This window comes from Podarcis tiliguerta (genome assembly GCF_965153285.1).
Source record: "Podarcis tiliguerta genome assembly, chromosome: 14".
Taxonomy (NCBI): Eukaryota; Metazoa; Chordata; class Lepidosauria; order Squamata; family Lacertidae; genus Podarcis; species Podarcis tiliguerta.
Genome location: NC_139547.1, coordinates 5,604,510 through 5,624,286, shown reverse-complemented (window position 1 = coordinate 5,624,286; position 19,777 = coordinate 5,604,510). Strand labels below are relative to the sequence as shown.

At 47.3% G+C, this 19,777-nt stretch overlaps 1 protein-coding gene across 10 annotated transcripts in view; it reads left to right on the top strand.

The window, feature by feature from the left end:
- Positions 1-19,777, top strand: part of CGNL1 (cingulin like 1) — an 89,232-nt gene that overhangs the window by 56,868 nt on the left and 12,587 nt on the right. For all 10 annotated transcript variants that reach the window (XM_083412979.1, XM_083412983.1, XM_083412982.1 and 7 more), the window contains 6 exons: positions 7,229-7,435; positions 9,594-9,698; positions 11,372-11,524; positions 12,982-13,152; positions 14,829-14,990; positions 17,486-17,575. In XM_083412979.1, the coding sequence (XP_083269105.1) occupies positions 7,229-7,435; positions 9,594-9,698; positions 11,372-11,524; positions 12,982-13,152; positions 14,829-14,990; positions 17,486-17,575 (888 nt within the window). The remainder of the gene's footprint in view (positions 1-7,228; positions 7,436-9,593; positions 9,699-11,371; positions 11,525-12,981; positions 13,153-14,828; positions 14,991-17,485; positions 17,576-19,777) is intronic.

Here is a 19,777-nt window from a genome sequence, read left to right as displayed (position 1 = left end):
TGTGCTTCTGACACATTGGAAAGCGGCATTTTGGAAGCAGGAGAGGAAGAATTTGTATTGGAGAGACTTGGATCCATTTTGGTCTCCAAAGTAGATAGCTTTCTGGTTGCTGTGCTAGCCCATTTGAGCAGCATGTGCCTCTTAGGCTGTACTGCAGAATTGGTGCCCCTGCAAATATTGCCCTCCACTAGGGAGTCTTGTGGGCTTCTTCTGCAGTTGCACCATCTATGGTACCTTTTATATAGTGGACCTGGAATGGGGTGGGGGTGGGGAGAGATGCTGGGAAGCTGGTTTTGGCTATAGGCCCAGGTGGTCAGAAATGCCTAGTTCTGCCTTATGTGCTTCTCATTTACATTTTATGTTTATGTATTTTGTTAAAATATTTCTAGCAGAAGGATTGAAACAGTAGCAAAATATAAAAATGGAAGCAAGACAACATTGTTACTTAAAAATAACAGCTGAATTGAGTAATTAAAGGATGAATAGGCCAGGCACTTTCCCTAGGGCCAGCAAAAGTGCTGGGTATACATTTGCAAAAAGGGAGTTTAACGGGGGGCCACCACTAACGAGGCTCTTCTCTTTCTTAACCCCCAGATCACCAAAGTAGAAGCACATGTAGGAGAAAATTTCAAGTTGACCTGCCAAGCTGGTGCCCTCTAGATGTTGTTGGACTACAACTCCCATTGACCCTAGCCAACATAGCCAGTGATCGTGGATGATGGGAATTGTAGTCCAATAAATCTGGAGGGCACCAGCTTCAGCAGACACATCAACTTGGTCATTTTTATCTCCGTTTTGCAGATGGAGTGGGTGGGGGCTGAGCAGGGGTGTAGTGCAGTAATTTAAGGCTCTGGTCTTATGAGGGGTTCTCTCTTTAGAGGACAATGTGTTGTGCTTGGCTGGCGTCTCAATGTGGCAAGCCAGCCCTGTGGTGCTCGGAGCCTTCCTGCCGCGTGGGGCCCAAAGCCTCTGCCCTCTAGTGTGGCACCAATGGCACTGGGATTGAAAGGGCAGCAATTTGCCACAGGCAGCCTGACAAGTTTGTGGCTGAGCCAACATTTGGCCTGGGGGTTTCCCACCTCCCCATCTTCTCCTTCTCAGTGTATTGCTGGCTGACTTCTGTACAGATTGGCATCAACTCCTGAGGTGGGAGGTTGTGTCGTCCCTGGTGCCTTCCTAAGAAATACTTGCTGCATTTAGCCCTTTGCAACCAAGCCTAACAAAATGGCCACTTGCCGTTGTCTGTGTTAAAAGAAACCCACCCTTCAAACCAGCGCAGTGCGCTGCTCTTGTTGTGGCAAACCAGCCAGGCCATGTGCCCCTCTCCCATGCCTTCTTGGCACACACAGAGTGTGGCAAGGAATTAGTCTCAGAAGCGAAGAGCTCAGGTTCAAGGCCAGGCCAGCCGGCCACTGAAGGCTCCTTTTTAAGTGAGTTTTTCCTCCTAGGTTCTTGAGATATTCTCAACCTATCTGGATAAGTGAGCAGGTGATTCTGGCCTTTGCCTGCAGGAATCTTGCACAGCCGGTTCTGTGGCTTGTATTCTGTGCTTTGTGTTAAATCAAGTAATCACGTTTTAACCCTTGGGAGAGCCGCTGTGAATCACAAATGAAGGAGGGCAGAGCGTGGTGGGGGTGGGGTGGGATTACAGTAAAACAAGGTTAGTCCAGCACAGGCATCTAACTCCAAACTTTGTGTAGCCTTTAAACACTCTGCTGTTGGTTTTGGGGCATCTGGAACAACTCGGTGTTGTCAACCTGGCTGCTGCTGTATCCCAAGGCTGTGTATCTGTGTGTGTTTGAGTAGTGTTTGTGCAGGGTGGGGGGGGGGGGGCGTAGGGAGAGGATAGGGTGTTCCTTACACAGTGCTTCCCCATGTGCAATTCTTGTTATACGTAACCCAAGTTGTTAGGAAATAACAGTGCCTTTGGGCAGATCCAGAAGCTATCTGTTTCTCAGGTACGGAACACCGTTCAAGTGACACCCCCAGGATCTGGCCACACCACAAATCAGAGATGCCCCCCCCCCCCCGCTTCACTCCAGCAGCTGAATCTTTTCTTAGCCTAGATTTGGGATTAATAGCAGCACTTTTGAGGCTTTCAGGACCATTAAATAAATAAACAAACCATTAAATCTCCTTTAAAGTGTCATCTGCTTTTGTTTCAAAAAAATCATGCTATTTCTTTTTTTCCATTAGTTTTTATTAAAGATGTTTTTGTTTTACTAAATTGACAAATACACAAGGGAAAGTACATATAGCACCTCCACTTTTGATTCATAGAGTCTTTTTCACGGTTCGTTAATGTTCAGTACGAGACACTAATGTCATAGACATCTTATGGTTGGGGGAAGAGACGGGTAGGTCCAATATTTATATATTTATCTTTAGGGATGCAGGTGGTGCTGTGGGTTAAACCACAGAGCCTAGGACTTGCTGATCAGAAGGTCGGCGGTTCGAATCCCCACAACGGGTGAGCTCCCATTGCTCGGTCCCTGCTCCTGCCAACCTAGCAGTTCGAAAGCACATCAAACTGCAAGTAGATAAATAGGTACCGCTCCAGCAGGAAGGTAAATGGCATTGCTGTGCACTGCTCTGGTTCACCAGAAGCGGCTCAGTCATGCTGACCACATGACCCCGGAAGCTGTACGCCGGCTCCTTCGGCCAATAAAGCGAGATGAGCGCCGCAACCTCAGAGTTGGTCACGACTGGACCTAATGGTCAGGGGCCCCTTTACCTTTGCCTATATTTATCTTCATTGGCGTTGCGAGGTGTTGGAGGGTCTACAGTTTGGTTGGTTGCGTTCAGTTGGTTGCAGTGTAGCTTGTTTATATGTGGGGGTGGTTCAAACAACCACCAGGTTAGCCATATTGGTTTGTATGTTGTTGCGGGGGGTAGGTCATTGTCTTGTTGTGCTGTGTATGTGATGAAGAGGAACCACACTGGGATGAAGGTGTCTTCCTTTGCTTGTCCCCGTGCTAGGTTAAGTATGTTGGCCAAGTTCTCCAGTAGGGCAGTTTCCCATACATTTTGGTCCCAGTGGTCTATGTTTGCTCCTGATAGGTCTTTCCAGGGTCTACTTATGATGCTTCTAGCTGCTGAGATTAAGTGACTTACGAGTTCCTTGTTGTGTATGTCTGCATTGTTGTCCTGGAAGATATTTAATAGAGTTACTTCTGGAGTTACTTCTACAGTGGTATCTCCAGTTACAAACTTAATTCATTCTGGAGGTCCATTCTCAACCCGAAACAGCTCGTAACATGAGGCGCACTTTCGCTAATGGTGCCTCCCACTGCCGGTGTGTGACTTTCACTCGCATCCCGGGGCACCCTCCCAGTTTGGTGTCATCTGCAGATTTGATGAGCATCCCCTCAATTCCTTCATCCAAGTCATAAAGACGTTCAGTTCAGTTTATTGTGTTTACATTATACACATAAAAATAATAAGAAGAATACTGCTGCTTATAGTGGCTTACATTTCTGCTCCCCGACCTTTAGAAGATAAATGATTTCCTATTCCTCATTTAAGTTTTATTACATGAATTTGTAAAGCCTTGGCAAAAAAATTGTTCTAAAGGATATATACCTCTCTTCATCAGACAACAAAAATCAAGTCTGCAAGAGATGTACCTCCCTTCTGCGATCTTAACAATGGATGGATGTAATTGTTTCTAAGATTGTTATAAAATGGGCATCCAAGGAGTACATGAGTTATGTCTTTGATTGACACAGAGTTGCAGCCGCAAACTCTATCCTTCTTAGGAACTCCTTTATGTCGGCCCATTTTTATAAAGACATTGAACTACAACAGGCCCAGGACAGAACCCTGTATCACTCTTCCCCCAGGATGACGAGGAACCATCAATGAGTACTCAATCAACCAGCTACAAATCCACCTAGCGGTTACCTCGTTCATCCCACATTTCTTCCAGCCGTGGGAGATGAGGCAGGTGCACAGACCAGATTGAGGCTGTTGGGATCCTTAGGAGGCGGTTTCCATATACACTGACCAGATCTTTCAAGGAGAGTCCATGTACTGAAATAGGTGGTGCATATGGGAAGAGATAGCATTATAAAATCCTGCAGTCCTTTGATATATAGAGCAGGAGGTGTCTTCTCTGTCGAATGTGAAACGTAAGACTGAAATGGCAGCTGCCAGAGTATTAGTGGCAGCAAGATATTCCTCCAGTTCTGTAACATCTTCATTGGTTCCTATCCTGGAACTGTCTCCACCCACAAATTTTCTACCTGGACTCTTCAATGGACACCAGAGGCCCTTCCTTCTCTCTCTCCCACCACCTGAGGTCCTGTTTGTGGGCACACGAGACATGTCTTTGTGCCAGAACTGTGGGACGTCCTCAGAATGAGGCCTATCCTCCTCCATTGAGGCTACAGGAAGAACGACTGTTTGAGGGAGGTGCCCTTTTAACAATGATTCTGTATTCAGCTATTACCGTACCTCCCCTGGTTTTTAGCACAGGACTCTGCTGTGCTGTATTTTCCTCCTTATCCCATATTTCCCTCATATTCTTTTTTTGTTTGTACAGTTAGCTTCTTTTTTAAATGGAAAGCTTGGGTAGAGATATTGTTTGAAGTGAAGACTAGATCATCTCTATGGATTTCTTGTTTTAAACCCTGTAATAAGCAGCAGGTATAGAGAGTGACCAGCGAGGAGTTGGTTAATGCACAGTTGCAAAGTATTAATTTGAAATATTACATCCCCACATCCCGGCCATTCAGTCTTGAGCTATGAACAACATAATCTCCCTCAGCTTTCACTTTCATGTGCATAATGGGATTCCTTTAGCAGTGTTTGGTCTGAGGATGACAGGATGGTGGCAGTGGGACAAATCCCTCTTAAAAACATTTTGTACCGCAATGCATGGGAGAACTGGTTAAAGGGCAGCTCATTTGAGCGAAAGTGTAACCTTTGCATAGCTGCCAAGGTCGTTGGAGACCTGTGGCGGTTGGTGACTAAGTGCCGGTCACACAGCTTTGGGTAGCCTTGAACAGCTTTTACTCGTACACCCCCTTCCCCCCCTTCCCTCCAGCCTCGTGATTCTAAATAACATGGGGGGGGGGAGCAGAAATCCTTGGAATAGGTTCTCATAGCATGGCTCTTTACTGGTGAGCTGTGCTGGAAATGCTCTGGGGAGCCGAAAGGGGCAGAGGAATTGGCATCGAGGAGCTGATAAACATTAGGGAGAGCAGGCAGCAGCCCAAAGTCATTGCCCATCCAAAAGGGTTCAGTTTTGTGCAAAGGACGTTGGGGATGGAGAGCACTCTCTCTCTCTCTCTCTCTCTCTCCCCACACACACACACACACACACCTCCCTTCTCTGCTCTGTTTCAATTAATCCAATTTAAAATGCTCCATAGAAAGTAAGACAGAGTTTGGAAAGACTGGTGCTTCCAATCTCTGTGCCAACTTCTCCCAGTGGCCCTTGCCTTCTCTGTAGTCTGGCTAGAAAACTGCCACCGGCATCTTTGTATGGAGCCACATGGCAGAATGCACGTCCAAAGAACCTTGTGAAAGCCCCTCTGAGAGTTGTTTCTTTCCTCCCGTTTCTCTCTCCCCCACTACCACATGGGAGCTGCAAAGCCACGCTGCCCGCATGACAAGAGCCTGTGTGCCAGGTCGATGGCGCTGGAAGTTGCACTCGAGTTGTCCCTAAACGTGGGTGTGACCAGCGCTTGGAGGGTTATGAGAGACCTCAGCGTTGCATTCACTGAGCTCTGCGGCTCAGCAGGTCCTTTCAGCGTGAGGCCAGAGGAAAGGCAGGCCCCTCTCTGGAGGGTTTGCTAATGAGCAGAAAACTCTCAGCTCTCCTTTGTGAGAACTTGGAACAAACCTGTGCAGCCACAGCAGAGGCAGACCTACCTGATCTGTCTATCTTGCTAGCTATCTGCTAGCTACAGCTTTTCTAACAAATCATGCAATTTAAAAAATGACATTCAATCTGATAGGCACATTACAGCGGGGAAAAGGGATGAGGAGGAGAAAAGCAAAATAGGCAAATCTGTGTAGCAACTCTTAGAAGGTATTAGATGATGGCGTGGCAGGCTGCCAATGGGAAGAGTTCTGGGAAGGGAGGAGTCAAATGGCCAGTGGTGCTAGCCAAGCCAGTGGGACAGGCCCTTGCAGCAGGTGCTGGCAAGAATCCAGAGTCTATTCTAACCTGAGAGAATAAAAAAATCGTAGAGTTGGCAGGGACCCTGAGGGTCATCTAGTCCAGCCCCCTGCGATTCAGGAATCTCAGCTAAAGCACCCATGACAGGTGGCCATCCAGCCTCTGCTAAAAAACCAAGGAAGGAAAGCCATCATACCTGTCAATTAATTCCAGTTCTTCAACCCCAGCTCCATTCCCAGTGTCCATTGTGCGTTTTTGGTTAGAGAGAATGGTCAGGGAAGCTGTTTTAGTGCTGTCCAATGAACCATTCCTGTTAAATCCTGCCTTTCCACACTATGGGATCCAGTGATGTCCAAAGCTGTTGCCCTCTGGTATATTCTTCCTAGTAGACTTGCAGCAAACCAGAGTTGAAAAGAGAAACCTTATATAGTGGTTACATACGCTTCAGGTTACATAACGCTTCAGGTTACAGACTCCGCTAACCCAGAAATAGTGCTTCAGGTTAAGAACTTTGTTTCAGGATGAGAACAGAAATCGGGCTTCGGCGGTGCAGCAGCAGTGGGAGGCCCCATTAGCTAAAGTGGTGCTTCAGGTTAAGAACAGTTTCAGGTTAAGAATGGACCTCCGGAACGAATTAAGTACTTAACCCGAGGTACCACTGTATTTAGAAGACAGACTGTGTGAGCCCCAAAGCCACTTCCCTCTCCCTATTCACGGCCTTCCTGCTTTGATGCTGATTCTCTAAGATATGTCATGTGATGGTCTCCTCCTACTCCATGGCAGATGGTTCAAATGATGCATCCCAGGAGGAAGCATGGACTCTCCTGGTTCATATCTGCCTAGTCTGAGTTTCTGCTGATGCAGATCTGCTGGTGGAGGATCTTCACATACTTTGAGGTTCAAAAGAGCTGCAGGCCAGTGTTGCCCATCTCTTCAGATACAAGCCAGTGTGACTTTCCAATGGAGGCACATGCTATACACCGTGTGTGTCTGGTGAGCACCGAGCAGCAACTGTCTTACTGTACAGCCCAGACTAAATACATGTGGCCTGTCTTCTCAGAGCTGCCGTCTTCTGACCCATGTCATGTGTTGTGTTCCTAGAAAATGGGCTCCCTGTCCAGTGCCAAGGCTGCGGCCGAAAAGATGCAGAGGACGGCGGAAGTTCAAGTGGCCAAGATGGCGGAGCAGAGCCAGGAGTTGGAAGGAGCCATTGCAGAGCTGGAAAAGCAAAGCAAAGAACTCCAGCAGGAGCTGGAGAGCATGAGAGGAGAAGGAGGGAAAAGGGAGGAAATAATAAAGAGCTATGAGGTGAGCATTGATGCACAACCCACAGCCAGCATGTGTGGTGTTTTTATATCTTATTTATTAAGTCTCCAAAAATGTTTCAAGGCATTTATCACCATATACAATTTTTTTAACATCCGAAGTTTCTTCTTGACTTCCCACCCCTCCTTACCTGATGTTTGGGTTTTTTTACTCCTTTTTATTAGTTGTTTTATAACAGATATATTTTTTTATTATCTAAACCCCACTAAAAACACTAAAACTACCTAGTCATCATGTTGGGCTGCTTGGGCAAATGATAAAATCTGCCCATCATCCACTAATCCACTGCTTAGCCACAGCCAACATGTTTAGAAGCCAAAAGAAACCTGTGGCTTTGAATGCTCAGCTGCAGCAAAGGCACAAGTGGAAGGGTTTAGGGCGACCTTTGCCGGTCTGGAGCCTCTAGATGTTTCAAACTACAACTCCCATCATCCCCTGCCAGTATGGCTTGCGGGCCTTGTAACAAGGGGCTGGGCAGCGTGAGGAAGGTGAAGTCTGAACACAATGGCTTCTTTTTTATTTGCTTTATTTTGTAAATACTGTACAGAAGTCACCCTTCTGCATAAGATTGACAGTAATCATGCCAACACAATCATAATAACTAAAATCACCCTTGAAGATACACACTTTAAAATTAACTTTGTGCTGCTATTGCCTTCACACACAAACACACACACTGGGTGAGATTCACCTTTTACTCAGTGTAGACCCACTGAACATAACTAAGTTAGACCCATTAATTACTGCCCTGAGTAAAACTTAGTTGAATATCACTCTCTGGTTTTTTACAGTATTGTGGATTGTATATTTATTTGATTTTGTTTCTACGGGGATATACGCTCGGTATTTATCACTTCTGTTGTACAAAAATCTCCAAATGGGTCTGAACTTCAATGTCTAAAACTCCTGGTAGAGGACAAGGATCTAGAGATCACACTAAGGGTGGCCAAATTCTGTGCAACTGCCATAAAACTTAGGGAACAAGCTGTACTACCAAAGTGATTAAGGTTTTAAATGACAATTTTAGGTTATATTTTAGTGATCAAGATTTAATATATATTTTTAACTGCCACTATATCTAAATTCTCACTGTTATACCCAATTGCAATTCAATGTATTCCTGTTGTGTTTTATGATTTTCCTGATATTGTAAGTGAGCCGGAACTGGTCTGTGACCGTAATAATAAATTCATTTGATTTTTAAATTGTGAACCGCCCAAAGGACACCATGGATTAGGCAGAATAAAAATGCCTACAAAAATAAATAGAATGAAGAAAGCAAAGTAACAAAAGTAGTGGACCATAACCAAGAAAGGGCATAAAAACTGTAAAACTACCTAGTCATCATGTTGGGCTGCCTGGGCAAATGAAAAAAATCTGCCCATCACTCGGATGACATCACCACTGACTCCAGGAAAGCTTCTCATAGAAAATATTCCAAATATGTGGTGCCTTTAACCCCCGCCCTCCCACGGGGAGGGGGTGTCAAGGGAGGGTTTCAAAGGATGTGAGTAAGACAAACGGGGAAGGGCTGTAGCTCTGCATGCAGATGGCCCTCAGCTCAATCTCTGCTGACATCTCCAGGTGGGGCCTGGGACCCCGGAGAGCCTCTGCTGGCCCGTGTAAACAGTACTAAGCTAGGTGGACCAATGGCATTAGGCAGCTCTGCGTGCAGCTGCAATAGCAGGGTTCAGAGAGCAATCCCTTGGCCCTCATGGGGCATGCAGGGAGGGTGGTGAGGCCCTAAGCCCAAATAATAATAATAATAATAATAATAATAATAATAATAATAATATAATAAATTTATTATTTATACCCCGCCCATCTGGCTGGGTTTCCCCAGCCACTCTGGGCGGCTTCCAACAAAATATTAAAATACAATAGTGCATCAAACATAAAAAGCTTCCCTAAACAGGGCTGCCTTCACTTGGTTTGAGGAACTGGGTAAAAAAAAAAAAGGCAGAATTGGTGCCACAAGAAAGAGAGCCAAACTGGGATAATATGTAGAATCATTGTAAAGGAGCAGAAGTTTTGGAGTTCCAAAATGGGCAGAAGTTTGAAATGTTGTATCTTTGGGAGAGACACCATGGGGAGAATGCTTCCTCCGTTTTTTCAAAGATAACCTTGTCTTTTATGGCAGAAAGAGAAGCAGCACTTGGAAGAGGCCCTGGCACGTCTGGCAGAGGAAAGGCAGGGACTGGCACTGGCCAAAACCTCTTTGGAAGCCCAGCTGGAGGATGCACAGGTAAAGGAAAACCTGACCCTGAGGCTTGCATCAGGCCTGCTCCGTCCCCTTTTGCCCTCCCTGCAGAGTCTTTGGGCTTCCGTGTCCTCTGGCCTTTACTGGTGTCCCTGGTGGTGTCACCAGCAGAATTGCTTTCCTGCCACAGTTGTTGAACATCAGCATCGTATTTTGCTTTCTAAGTCTGTATCCCTTCGACTTGCTTTGCAGCATTCTGAGCTGTCATTTTCTTCCTACGAAGCTGGCATGCTTCTCATAGAACGGTGAGCAGCAGATCAACAGAACTGCTGCCGAGACCTGCTGGTTCAGGGGACTTTGAAATGGGCTGGATGTGTTGCCGCCACTACTCCAACTTTATCTCATTGGTAGTCTGGCCTACAGGCAGAGCACACATTTTTTATTCTCCAGCACTTAATGCTTTTGCCATGCAGCCTCCATCTCTGTCTGATCTGAGCTGGTGTTGGTTGTTTTTCAAGGATTTGTAAACAAATGGTGAAGTTAAATGACCTGTGAAAGATGGATTCATGGGGCTGCAGGAGTGTTTTGGAATGGAGCACGGCTGGCAGATTTAGTTTAAAAACACACACACAGAGAGAAAAACACAGTGGTAGCTTTTAACACCATATTGTATTCTGGTTAACTGCTACATTGCCTGCTAGGCTCTTTTTCTTCAGGATTCAAAAGATCATGCTACTCTTTGCTCCTATTTAAATCCTGGTGTGAAACTTTTCAGCTGTAAGAACTCCCTTTTATAGTAAGGTAAAGGATGCGGGTGGTGCTGTGTTCTAAACCACTGAGCCTCTTGGGCTTGCCGATCAGAAGGTTGGTGGTTTGAATCCCCATGACAAGGTGAGCTCCCATTGTTCAGTCCCTGCTCCTGCCCACCTAGCAGTTCAAAAGCACATCAAAGTGCAAGTAGATAAATAGGTACCAATTTGGTGGGAAGGTAAACGACGTTTCCATGTGCTGCTCTGGTTTGCCAAAAGCGGCTTAGTCATGCTGGCCACATGACCCAGAAAAACTGTCTGCAGACAAACGCTGGCTCCCTCGGCCAGTAAAGTGAGATGAGCGCCACAACCCCAGAGTTGTCCACAACTGGACCTAACATTCAGGGGTCTCTTTACCTTTAAAGACATAAGAGTGACCCCTCCTAGCTTTACTTGTGCTGCTGAGGAGTCTCATTTGCCCCATGCTTGGTGTGAACACTGGGGTGGGGGGAAACCTAAACAATCAGATTCAGAATATGAACTGTACACATTGAGCAGGGTGAGGTTTTTTTGGGGTGGGGGTGTGTAGCACATGAACCCACATTTACATAAATGCCCTTGATCCACCATTGTCCGTTTTGCACACTGAATTTGCACTTCCCTGGTGCTCAGCACAGTCACATGCTAGGTGTGCTTCTGGGTGTGATTTGTGCTTGGCGGTATTTACTTACAATGTAACCTTTAAAATACTGATTGTGCCCATGGAGCAACATTAAAAGCCCAGGTCCCTGCGCCAGGGAACTTAAATCAGAGGGCACCTTCTCTGATTTTTTTTTTTTTAAGTTTCTTGTTACAGCAGGGATTCCCCCCCCCCCATTTGTTCTCATTTCTTGGAAGAATGTTAAGTGCATGGGATCAAAAGAATTGCAAGAGAGCATCTCACGCGGTGGCTTTTTTTCATGGCTGCAGAAGGACGTCAGCCGGCTGAACCAGGAGCTGCAACAGTTAACTGACCGGCTGAAAGATGAAGCTAACCAGAAGGATCAGTTAAAGAGGATGAAGAGTGAATTAGAGAATGAGAGGTGGCAACTGGACAAGACTATTGAGAAGTTACACAAGGAGGTACGAGCTGGCTGGAGATTAAATATCAAGGGCAGGGGGAGAGAAAAGAAAAGACCAAATTGTACAAAAGGGTTAGAGAGAAAGAGAGGTGCAAATGAAAGTGAAATGTGAACTTTGCACTTAATGTTTGGGACCCAGGGAAGATCAATAGGCGCTTTTAGAGCAGGAGTTATGGCTGGGGCAGGAAGACAGCCATCTATCCCAAACGCAAAACTGCAGGAAGCGGACAGCACTTCACCTGGGGCCCGAAATGTCAGCAAACCTGGTGATTTATTTCCAGCAAATCTTAAGAACAACACATTTGTTGCTGTTTTTTTTTTTTTAACCCAGCGGCCTCAGGGCTGGCTGCAGCAAGCACAGCCAAAGAAACACACCTATGCCAGCTCTTAAAAAGGCAGCATAGATTAAACATGAATTAGTCAGAATGACTGCCCCTTCTCTCTCCTCCTCCCAGCTTTTCATTCCAACCCACTGCTCCTTTTCTTGATATAATTACTTACGGGTTCGTTTTTTAAATGTTTAGAACCACTTTTCTGCTTGTATGCTGAAGGTAGTGTTCAGTGTAACCATAAGAGTTATCTTTAAAAATGCAAAATGAACTATTATTATATTAGCCATTTCATGAAGCCAGATGAGACCATTGTCGCAGGCCTTCTCCTGGGCCACTCACTCGCCCTCTTCATTGCCAACCAGCACTCCTGGAACTGCCACTTGCATGACCACCCACCAGTGCTGAGAGCCAGGCCAAGTCCCCACGGTTTAAGTAGCCACTGTGTTTCTACAAACACTATTCAAAGACTTTATAGCAGAGGTGGGGAGCCTGGTGGATGTTGGGGCTCCAGCAGCATCTGGAGAACCAGAGAAGTTCCCCACCCACCTCTCACTTTAGATCGTAATTTGTGAGCAACACAAGCTGAGAAACCACCAGTCTGTGATTTGCTCTTTGGCCTTCTGTGTTCAGCCTAAAGCAAAGGTCCCCAAACTAAGGCCTGTGGGCCGGATAAAGCCCGAGGGACTTGTTTATCTGGCCCGCAGTGACCCCCGCTGCCTGCTCTTACCAGCGCTGCACTGCGCAGCTGCCCACTTCTGGGTCGGAGGAGCACTGGAAATAGCGTGTTCATGTGCATGCGTTCTGCGCATGCACGTTATTTCCGTTGCACATCCGGGTTGGAGGAGGCCCGTGCACATGCACACAAGCTATTTCCGGTGCTCCTCCTACCCAGAAGTGCACCGGAAATAGTGCGTGCGCACGTGTATGGGCACACGCTCCCCCGCCCTCCAGCCTGCTGTGTGTTCAGTGCTGGAGACACCGGCCCGAGGCGCAGTAAGTTTGCTGACCCCTGGCCTAAAGCTTTTGGATATGGCATTTCGTAGTTGGAGTGATGATGAGAGCCTGCTTTGGGCATCTTTTGATTGCTTCCTGTTTCTTGCTAATGCTTCCTTTCCTTTTTTGCTAGATGGCAGAAATCATTGAGGTTTCACGAACATCGACGCTGGAGCTCCAAAACCAGCTTGATGAATACAAGGAGAAGAATCGCCGGGAGCTTTCTGAGACACACAGGCAGCTGAAAGACAAAAACCTGGAGCTGGAAAAGGCCCACCTGGCGTCCCTCAAGATGCAAGAGGAGGTAATGGCTCCTCAGCCTGGAAGAATCATCCTGATTCTCTGGGACAATGTGGACTTTTGCTGGGGGGGGGGGCAGGGAGAGAGAGAGAAATCCCAATCTCACCCGAGTTAGCTCCATCCAAGTCCTTGCCATCAAGTGTCCTGTTCTGGTCTTCCATGGTCAAGAGAGAGGTAAGAACAGACACACTGGGCAAGCTTCAGTGTTTTACAAAAATCTGAGAACTTATCAGTGGAGGATATAAAAGAATGTGGCCTCTTCATCTTTGAAAATGGGCCATTTTCTATGTTATGATTTACACAGGAACCTCCCTGGGCAAAGTGGTCCAACAAGAAACCTGTATTCCAGCATGATTCAGTGTCACAGATCATGTAAACAAGCTCCAGGAAGAAGGGAGGGTTTGGCTTGCTGTCCAGGGTTACTGAGTTATTATCTAAGGCTTGCTAAACTAGAAGAAGGTTTCGTTAGAATGTTTTTTATCCCATCCCACACCTGTCTCCCCAAAAAGCCATTGGCATGCTGCCATCTTGTGGCTGGAAGAAAATCATGCAAGATCACAGATACAGTTAAGAAGTGCAAGTTCTGACCTAACATACTTTGCTCATGAAAGAGCCTGGACTTTTAAAAAAGTCTCTGCGTGAGTAATTCCATGTGGAAACATTACATGGAGATTGTTAATCTGCACACTATATCTAGAGCTGTATCCGTGAACAGGATCCAAGATTCTGAATCTGGAAGTGGTATTGTACTAAAATAATCTTTTCCCACATGAGGTGCTCACAAAGTCACCCAAGAAAGTCCATGAGCACAGAACACACCACCAAAGGCAATTTGTACCAAGCTGCGCTTGCTTAATGAGCCACAACGTCCAGATATCTTGTTCCTTTGCACAAACTGCTAGATCTTCATTTGCCTTGCCTCTCTTGCCCCATGTTCCCGTTTCCTTTAGACAACCTTCCTCAACCCAGTCCCCTTGATGCATTGGAGGTTTTTAAGCAGAGGTTGGATGGCCATCTGCCATGGATGCTGGACTAGATGTCCCTTCCAACTCTATGATTCTATGACTACAACTCCCATCAGTCCTAGCATCATACCAGCTGTACTGGATGAGGGTGATGGGAGTTGTAGTCAAGAACATCTGGTAGATACCAGTTTGGGGAAGGTTGTCCCAGGAGGCTGGGGTGAGTTTTTTTTACTTGCTGATCTGGGCAATGCCCTTTGCTTAACAAATGTAGCCACAGATTCCCAATATTGAGAAAATAGAGCTGCCTTATTTCTTTCTGTAATCAGTTCCTTTCTTTTCAACATCCACATTCTTCTTCTGAAACTGGAGTGGGTACCCCAAAATGGTTAAGCTGCTTTCAGTGTTAGCTGGACAGGTGAATTTTCACAAGACACCTCCCAAATGGGATTGCTTGCTACACTAGGCCAGGATTCCTTCACAGGGCAAGGTGGTTTGTTCAAGGGATGGGCAGTTAGCCTTATGGGGATCCACTGCCCCTTCTCACCTTTGGAGGGAAGTCAGGCTTATAGTAGCAGATGGGCCCTGAATCTGTACTTGGAAAATGCAAGATGAATTTACTTTGCCCTATAAGTTCCTCTGTCTGCAACAGACCAGACTAGTGATTGCCTCCTACCCAGGGGGGTCTTTAGCCCACAATTTCTTCTTCTTCTTTCAGATGCATTTTATGGAAAAAGAATTACGAGATCACCAGAGAGCTCAAGATGAGGCTATTACCAAAACACAGCTTCTGGAACAGACTTTGAAAGCCCTGGAATATGAACTGGAGGCCAAAAATCACTTGAAAGAAGATAGAGCAAGACAGGACAAGATCATGGAGGTAGATGAGATGAGTGGGGTGGAGGGTGGGAGAGAGCTGAGTCACCTTTTCAGGCACCACCAGGAAGATGAACATGTGGAGGGGAACTGACTCCAGCTCCATTCCATAAGCATCACCAGAGGCCAATGAGGTTCTGTTTGATTGGCTCTCTCGCTTGTCTCACACAAGACTATTTAGCTGCCTGGCCTTTGCTTACATGTTTCCTTCCTCCCTTCTCTCTGGAGATGGAAAGACATGTTGCCCAGATGTGATCAGCTGGCTATTTGAACTGGAGCAGGCTGTCCCTGGCACTGGGACACAGAGCACCCACAGAAACACACCCTACACACAGAGTTGCAAGGGCTCCGGGAGCGCATGTTTCAAATCTCACCCTGCTCCATTTACACTCCATCAAATGTTGCCCCTCTAAGTGCCCCTTGAGGTTGCTGGTACATTCAGCCCAGCCGTTTTCTCCTCCACCCCCGGCCACATTCCCACACCTCTTTTCAAAGACTGTTTCCAAGGGAGTATTACAAAGAAAGTGACAATATAAAACAAAAAGGAATTGTAAAATGGTAATAGAATCATTACCATGTAATGATTCGCGGGTGGCGCTGTGGGTAAAAGCCTCAGCACCTAGGACTTGCCGATCGAAAGGTCGGTGGTTTGAATCCCCGCGGCGGGGTGTGCTCCCGTCGTTCGGTCCCAGCGCCTGCCAACCTAACAGTTCGAAAGCACTCTCTGGTGCAAGTAGATAAATAGGAACTGCTTACTAGCGGGAAGGTAAACGGCGTTTCCGTGTGCGGCTCTGGCTCGCCAGAGCAGCGATGTCACGCTGGCCACGTGACCCGGAAGTGTCTCCGGACAGCGCTGGCCCCCGGCCTCTTTGAGTGAGATGGGCGCACAACCCTAGAGTCTGTCAAGGCTGGCCCGTACGAGCAGGGGTACCTTTACCTTTACCTAATAGAATCATAAAACAGCAGCTAAGCTATGTTTTGGCACTCACGGCTCTGCTGGAGTATGTAGAAGCCCCCCGAGGCATCACCGACCCCTTTTCCAGGAAGGGGAACTGGGAAGACTGCCCTTGGTCTGGGAAAAGATGCCCACTCTGTGGGCTGTGTCAGATGTGGACCTCTGGTTTTCTGGGGTTCTTCATGTGATGCTGCCATCGCGGCTGAGGGGAATGAAACTCTGGTTGCCCTAAAGAACTGCCCCAGAGATTTTTTTTGGGATTTCACATCCAGTTGCTGATTCCTTTAAGCTTGAGAGATACCGACTGATGTTCAACGTAAGCCAGAGATGGGAGCCTGTGACCCTTTAGTTAATGTTGGACTATAATTGCCGGCATCCCCGGCCATAGACCATGCTTGTTGGGGCTGATGAGTGTTGGAGCCTAATAAACCATTGGAGACCCACAGGTTCCCCATTCCTGAGATAAACACTTGGGAGCGCATAGTCCTCACCAGTGCTTTTCCCCCTGTTGCTCCATGCCAGTATGCAGTAACAGCTCTGTTTTCCAGCAGCTTAAAGCAGGAGAGCAATGACCAGTGTGGTGTTAAGAGCAGTAGTCTTGCAATCTGGGGAACCGGGTTCGCGTCTCCGCTCCTCCACATGCAGCTGCTGGCTGACCTTGGACTAGTCACACTTCTTTGAAGTCTCTCACTCACCTCACAGAGTGTTTGTTGTGGGGGAGGAAGGGAAAGGAGAATGTTAGCCGCTTTGAGACTCCTTAGGGTAGTGATAAAGCGGGATATCAAAACCAAACTCCTCTTCTTCTTCTTCTGGGGGTTGCTCAGTCCTCTGCACCTTGGAAGTGTTTCCAAGATCCTGTTTCCCTGCTTCCCACTTCCTCTAGTTTCTTAGCATTGCTGATGACAAACATCATAGTTGTCATTGCTGTTGTCATCATGGCAGTTTATTCAGCCAATCCCATCTCCAGAGCTTAACCTCCACTCTGGCTGTTCCCTGAGTCCACTGCCTCTTCTGCCCACTCTGATTTGACCAATGAGAGAGACTGTTATATGGAAGGTGACTGACAGCTGGTTTCTGGGTGGGCGGGTGGGGAGCGGTGACTGGCAACTCAGCAAGCCATTGGGGGCATGATTTGCAAAGGCGGAAAGCACCAGCAGCCAATGGGCTTTGAGAACGGAAAGGAAGGGGTTGAGGGAAAGAAGCCATGCAGGGAAGGTGCTTCTGGTGCCTCGTCCCACCGCACAGGCGCCGTTTCCCTCTCCTCTTCCCGCCTCAACTCCTGTCTCCTCATGTGGCTGTGTCGCCAGGGGAGATGCTACAGCTGCTGTAGGGGCGCATGTGGGACTTCGCCTCTTTTGGGAGCAAGGCTGGCGCGCCTTTGAGTGGTACGGTGAGTACCAGCACCATTTTCCTGGTAAAAAACACTGGTCCTCACCCAGTGTCTAGTCCTGAATTCTTATCTTCCAGAGTTTGCCTTGGTCACCCACTGCTACTCCTTCTTCCCACTCTCAGCCACTGAGCCAATGTTGTGTTATCTCTTTTAGTACAAGATGTCCCAGCTGGAACTCGAGCTTGAAGAGGAGCGGAACAATTCAGACATCCTGTCTGAAAGGATCAGCAGGTGCAGAGAGCAGGTACCTGAGCAGGGGGAATTCTCCACTGGGCAGCTCTAGCTGGAGGGAGCACATTAAGATTCCTGACAATCCTCTGGAGTTCTCTAATTGGGCCCAACCCACCAGCCACTACTCAGCTGTGTTTCTAGGGATTCCATTCACATTCTCCTCCAGACAGCATACAAGACGATTGCCCTGTGTCATCCTTGTAGCTTCTCTGTGTGGCAGGAGAGTAGGACTGGCCCAGGGTGAGTTTGGGGGCCGTGCCAGGAATATGAGTCCAGCGTTCTGTCAGCAGCATCAGCTGGCAATGAATCCCTCTGTTTCTTGTTGGTTTGAATTGGGCATGTACAAGCCTTCTCTTCTTCCTTCCTCTCTCCTGCTTAAAAGTTGTTTGTATTTATGCAGCATTTTGTGGGGGGTAGGGCAAGGGGGCCCTTATTGGACCCACAGACCATGCCAGTGTTCAGTGGGGATGCTGCAGCCCATTCTGTGCCTGGGATCATGGAGTGGAGGTAGCCTTCAAGGGTACTTCAAGCTGTAGTTTTTAATGAGAAGTTTTAAAAGAAACGCAAACCACCAACTTTCTGACCAGCAACATATTATGTAAGTTGGGAGGCGGGGTGTTGGGTCAGGGCAAAATAGGTGTTCGCCCCAAAGGCTCTGGAGCCCCTAATTTTATACGAGTTACAAAGTTTTCCTTGTTCTGAGTCAACAGTAGGATGGCCAAAGGATAGATTCCCAGGAGACTATTTCAGGGTCTGCTAAACATTCACAATGAAGCAAGGACTAATAAAGGGTTTGTTTTGGTCAACATCGTTGATTAAGGGTGCCAACTGACCCAGCCCGGTTTGCCCCTGTGCCTTTAACAAAGGTTTGGGCTGTGGCGATGTGCAGGTGTCATTTCCATGGCATGGATGAAGCTAAATGTTGTTACCACTTGCTAATTGCTGCTGAAGTGACAGCAGCAGGGGCTGACTGAAAAGTTGGCAAACCTTTGGGTGACCCAGGAAACTCCCCTCCCCCATTGCTGGCAAGCTCCCTTAATATGAAGTTAATGGAGACTAATCTGTAGAGTGATCGGCATTAAATAGAAAATATTGCCTAAGTTTTATGGGGCATTTAACTCCTTAAACTGCTGTTCGTCATGATTGAGAAGCTGCACATTTCTGCTCTGAAGTTAATGGCAGCTCTTCCAGCTCAGCAGGTGAGAGTTGTAGCTTCTTCATAGCCCATCCTTCAGGTGGCTTTGAGAGGAAAGAAATAATTGAAATGTGATTGTGGGACTCCAGGGCCCTGGATTGTGTTCCCTGGATTATGCCCACTGTGTTGCTGGGGTGTAAGGAGGAGAAGAGAACATGCGGCTTGCTTTTCCAAAAATGTAAGGAGATGGGAGAACCAGTTGTGTCTCTGTGTCATTTTGTTTAGTCAGTCCCTAAACCTTGATTGAAGGGACACCACCCAGAATCAATGCCGAGGATGACACTATCAGCAGGAACAAAATCCTGTATTATTATTTGCAAAGCCTGCAGGGGTGACTTGAACCCGAGTCCAGCTGTGGATATGAGAGAGCCTTCTTTGGCAATGCCACTGTGCCAGTGGCCAGCATTGAGTAGCAGCCCTTCTTCCTCTGTTGCCTGGATGCATTCTTGTCCTGCAGCAACTAACTGCTGGGGCCAGGGGACGGACAACCAAAGAAATAAAGCCGACTGAACATGAATTAATTGACTCCGGAGCAGCTTCTCTTGAGGGGCCTGTTTCCATAGCAATGGCACAGTAAATGAGCAAAGGATGAAGTTACATTGGCAGGGCTGTCATTCACTTCTTTTGGCAAAGCAGTCCCAGTGGATGCTGCACACCTGCTCCTCACTTGACGCAGGTGCGTGGAGCAGGCAGATGAAAATGTGGGAAGTGCTGGCTTTTTTTGGGGCCAGAGAGGCATCCAGGCTTCCATTAGCTCCCTTTATTGAGCAGCTGAGTGTTTCTGCTGAGTCAGGCGGCCCAGGAAACAGGGAGGGCTGAGGCTTTATTTTCTCCTGGCGTTCCCCTCTTGAGGACTAGTGAGACGTGCGTGTGTCCAGTGGGAGACGGAAGACAGCGGCTGCAGCCGTCTTTAGGCTATTATTAGAAATCAAATTACTTTTCTCCTTGACAACGAACTCCGCAGCTGCGCCTTGTCCAGAAAGAGACCCAAAGCAGCAAGCTCTCTAATAGAGGCCCCTT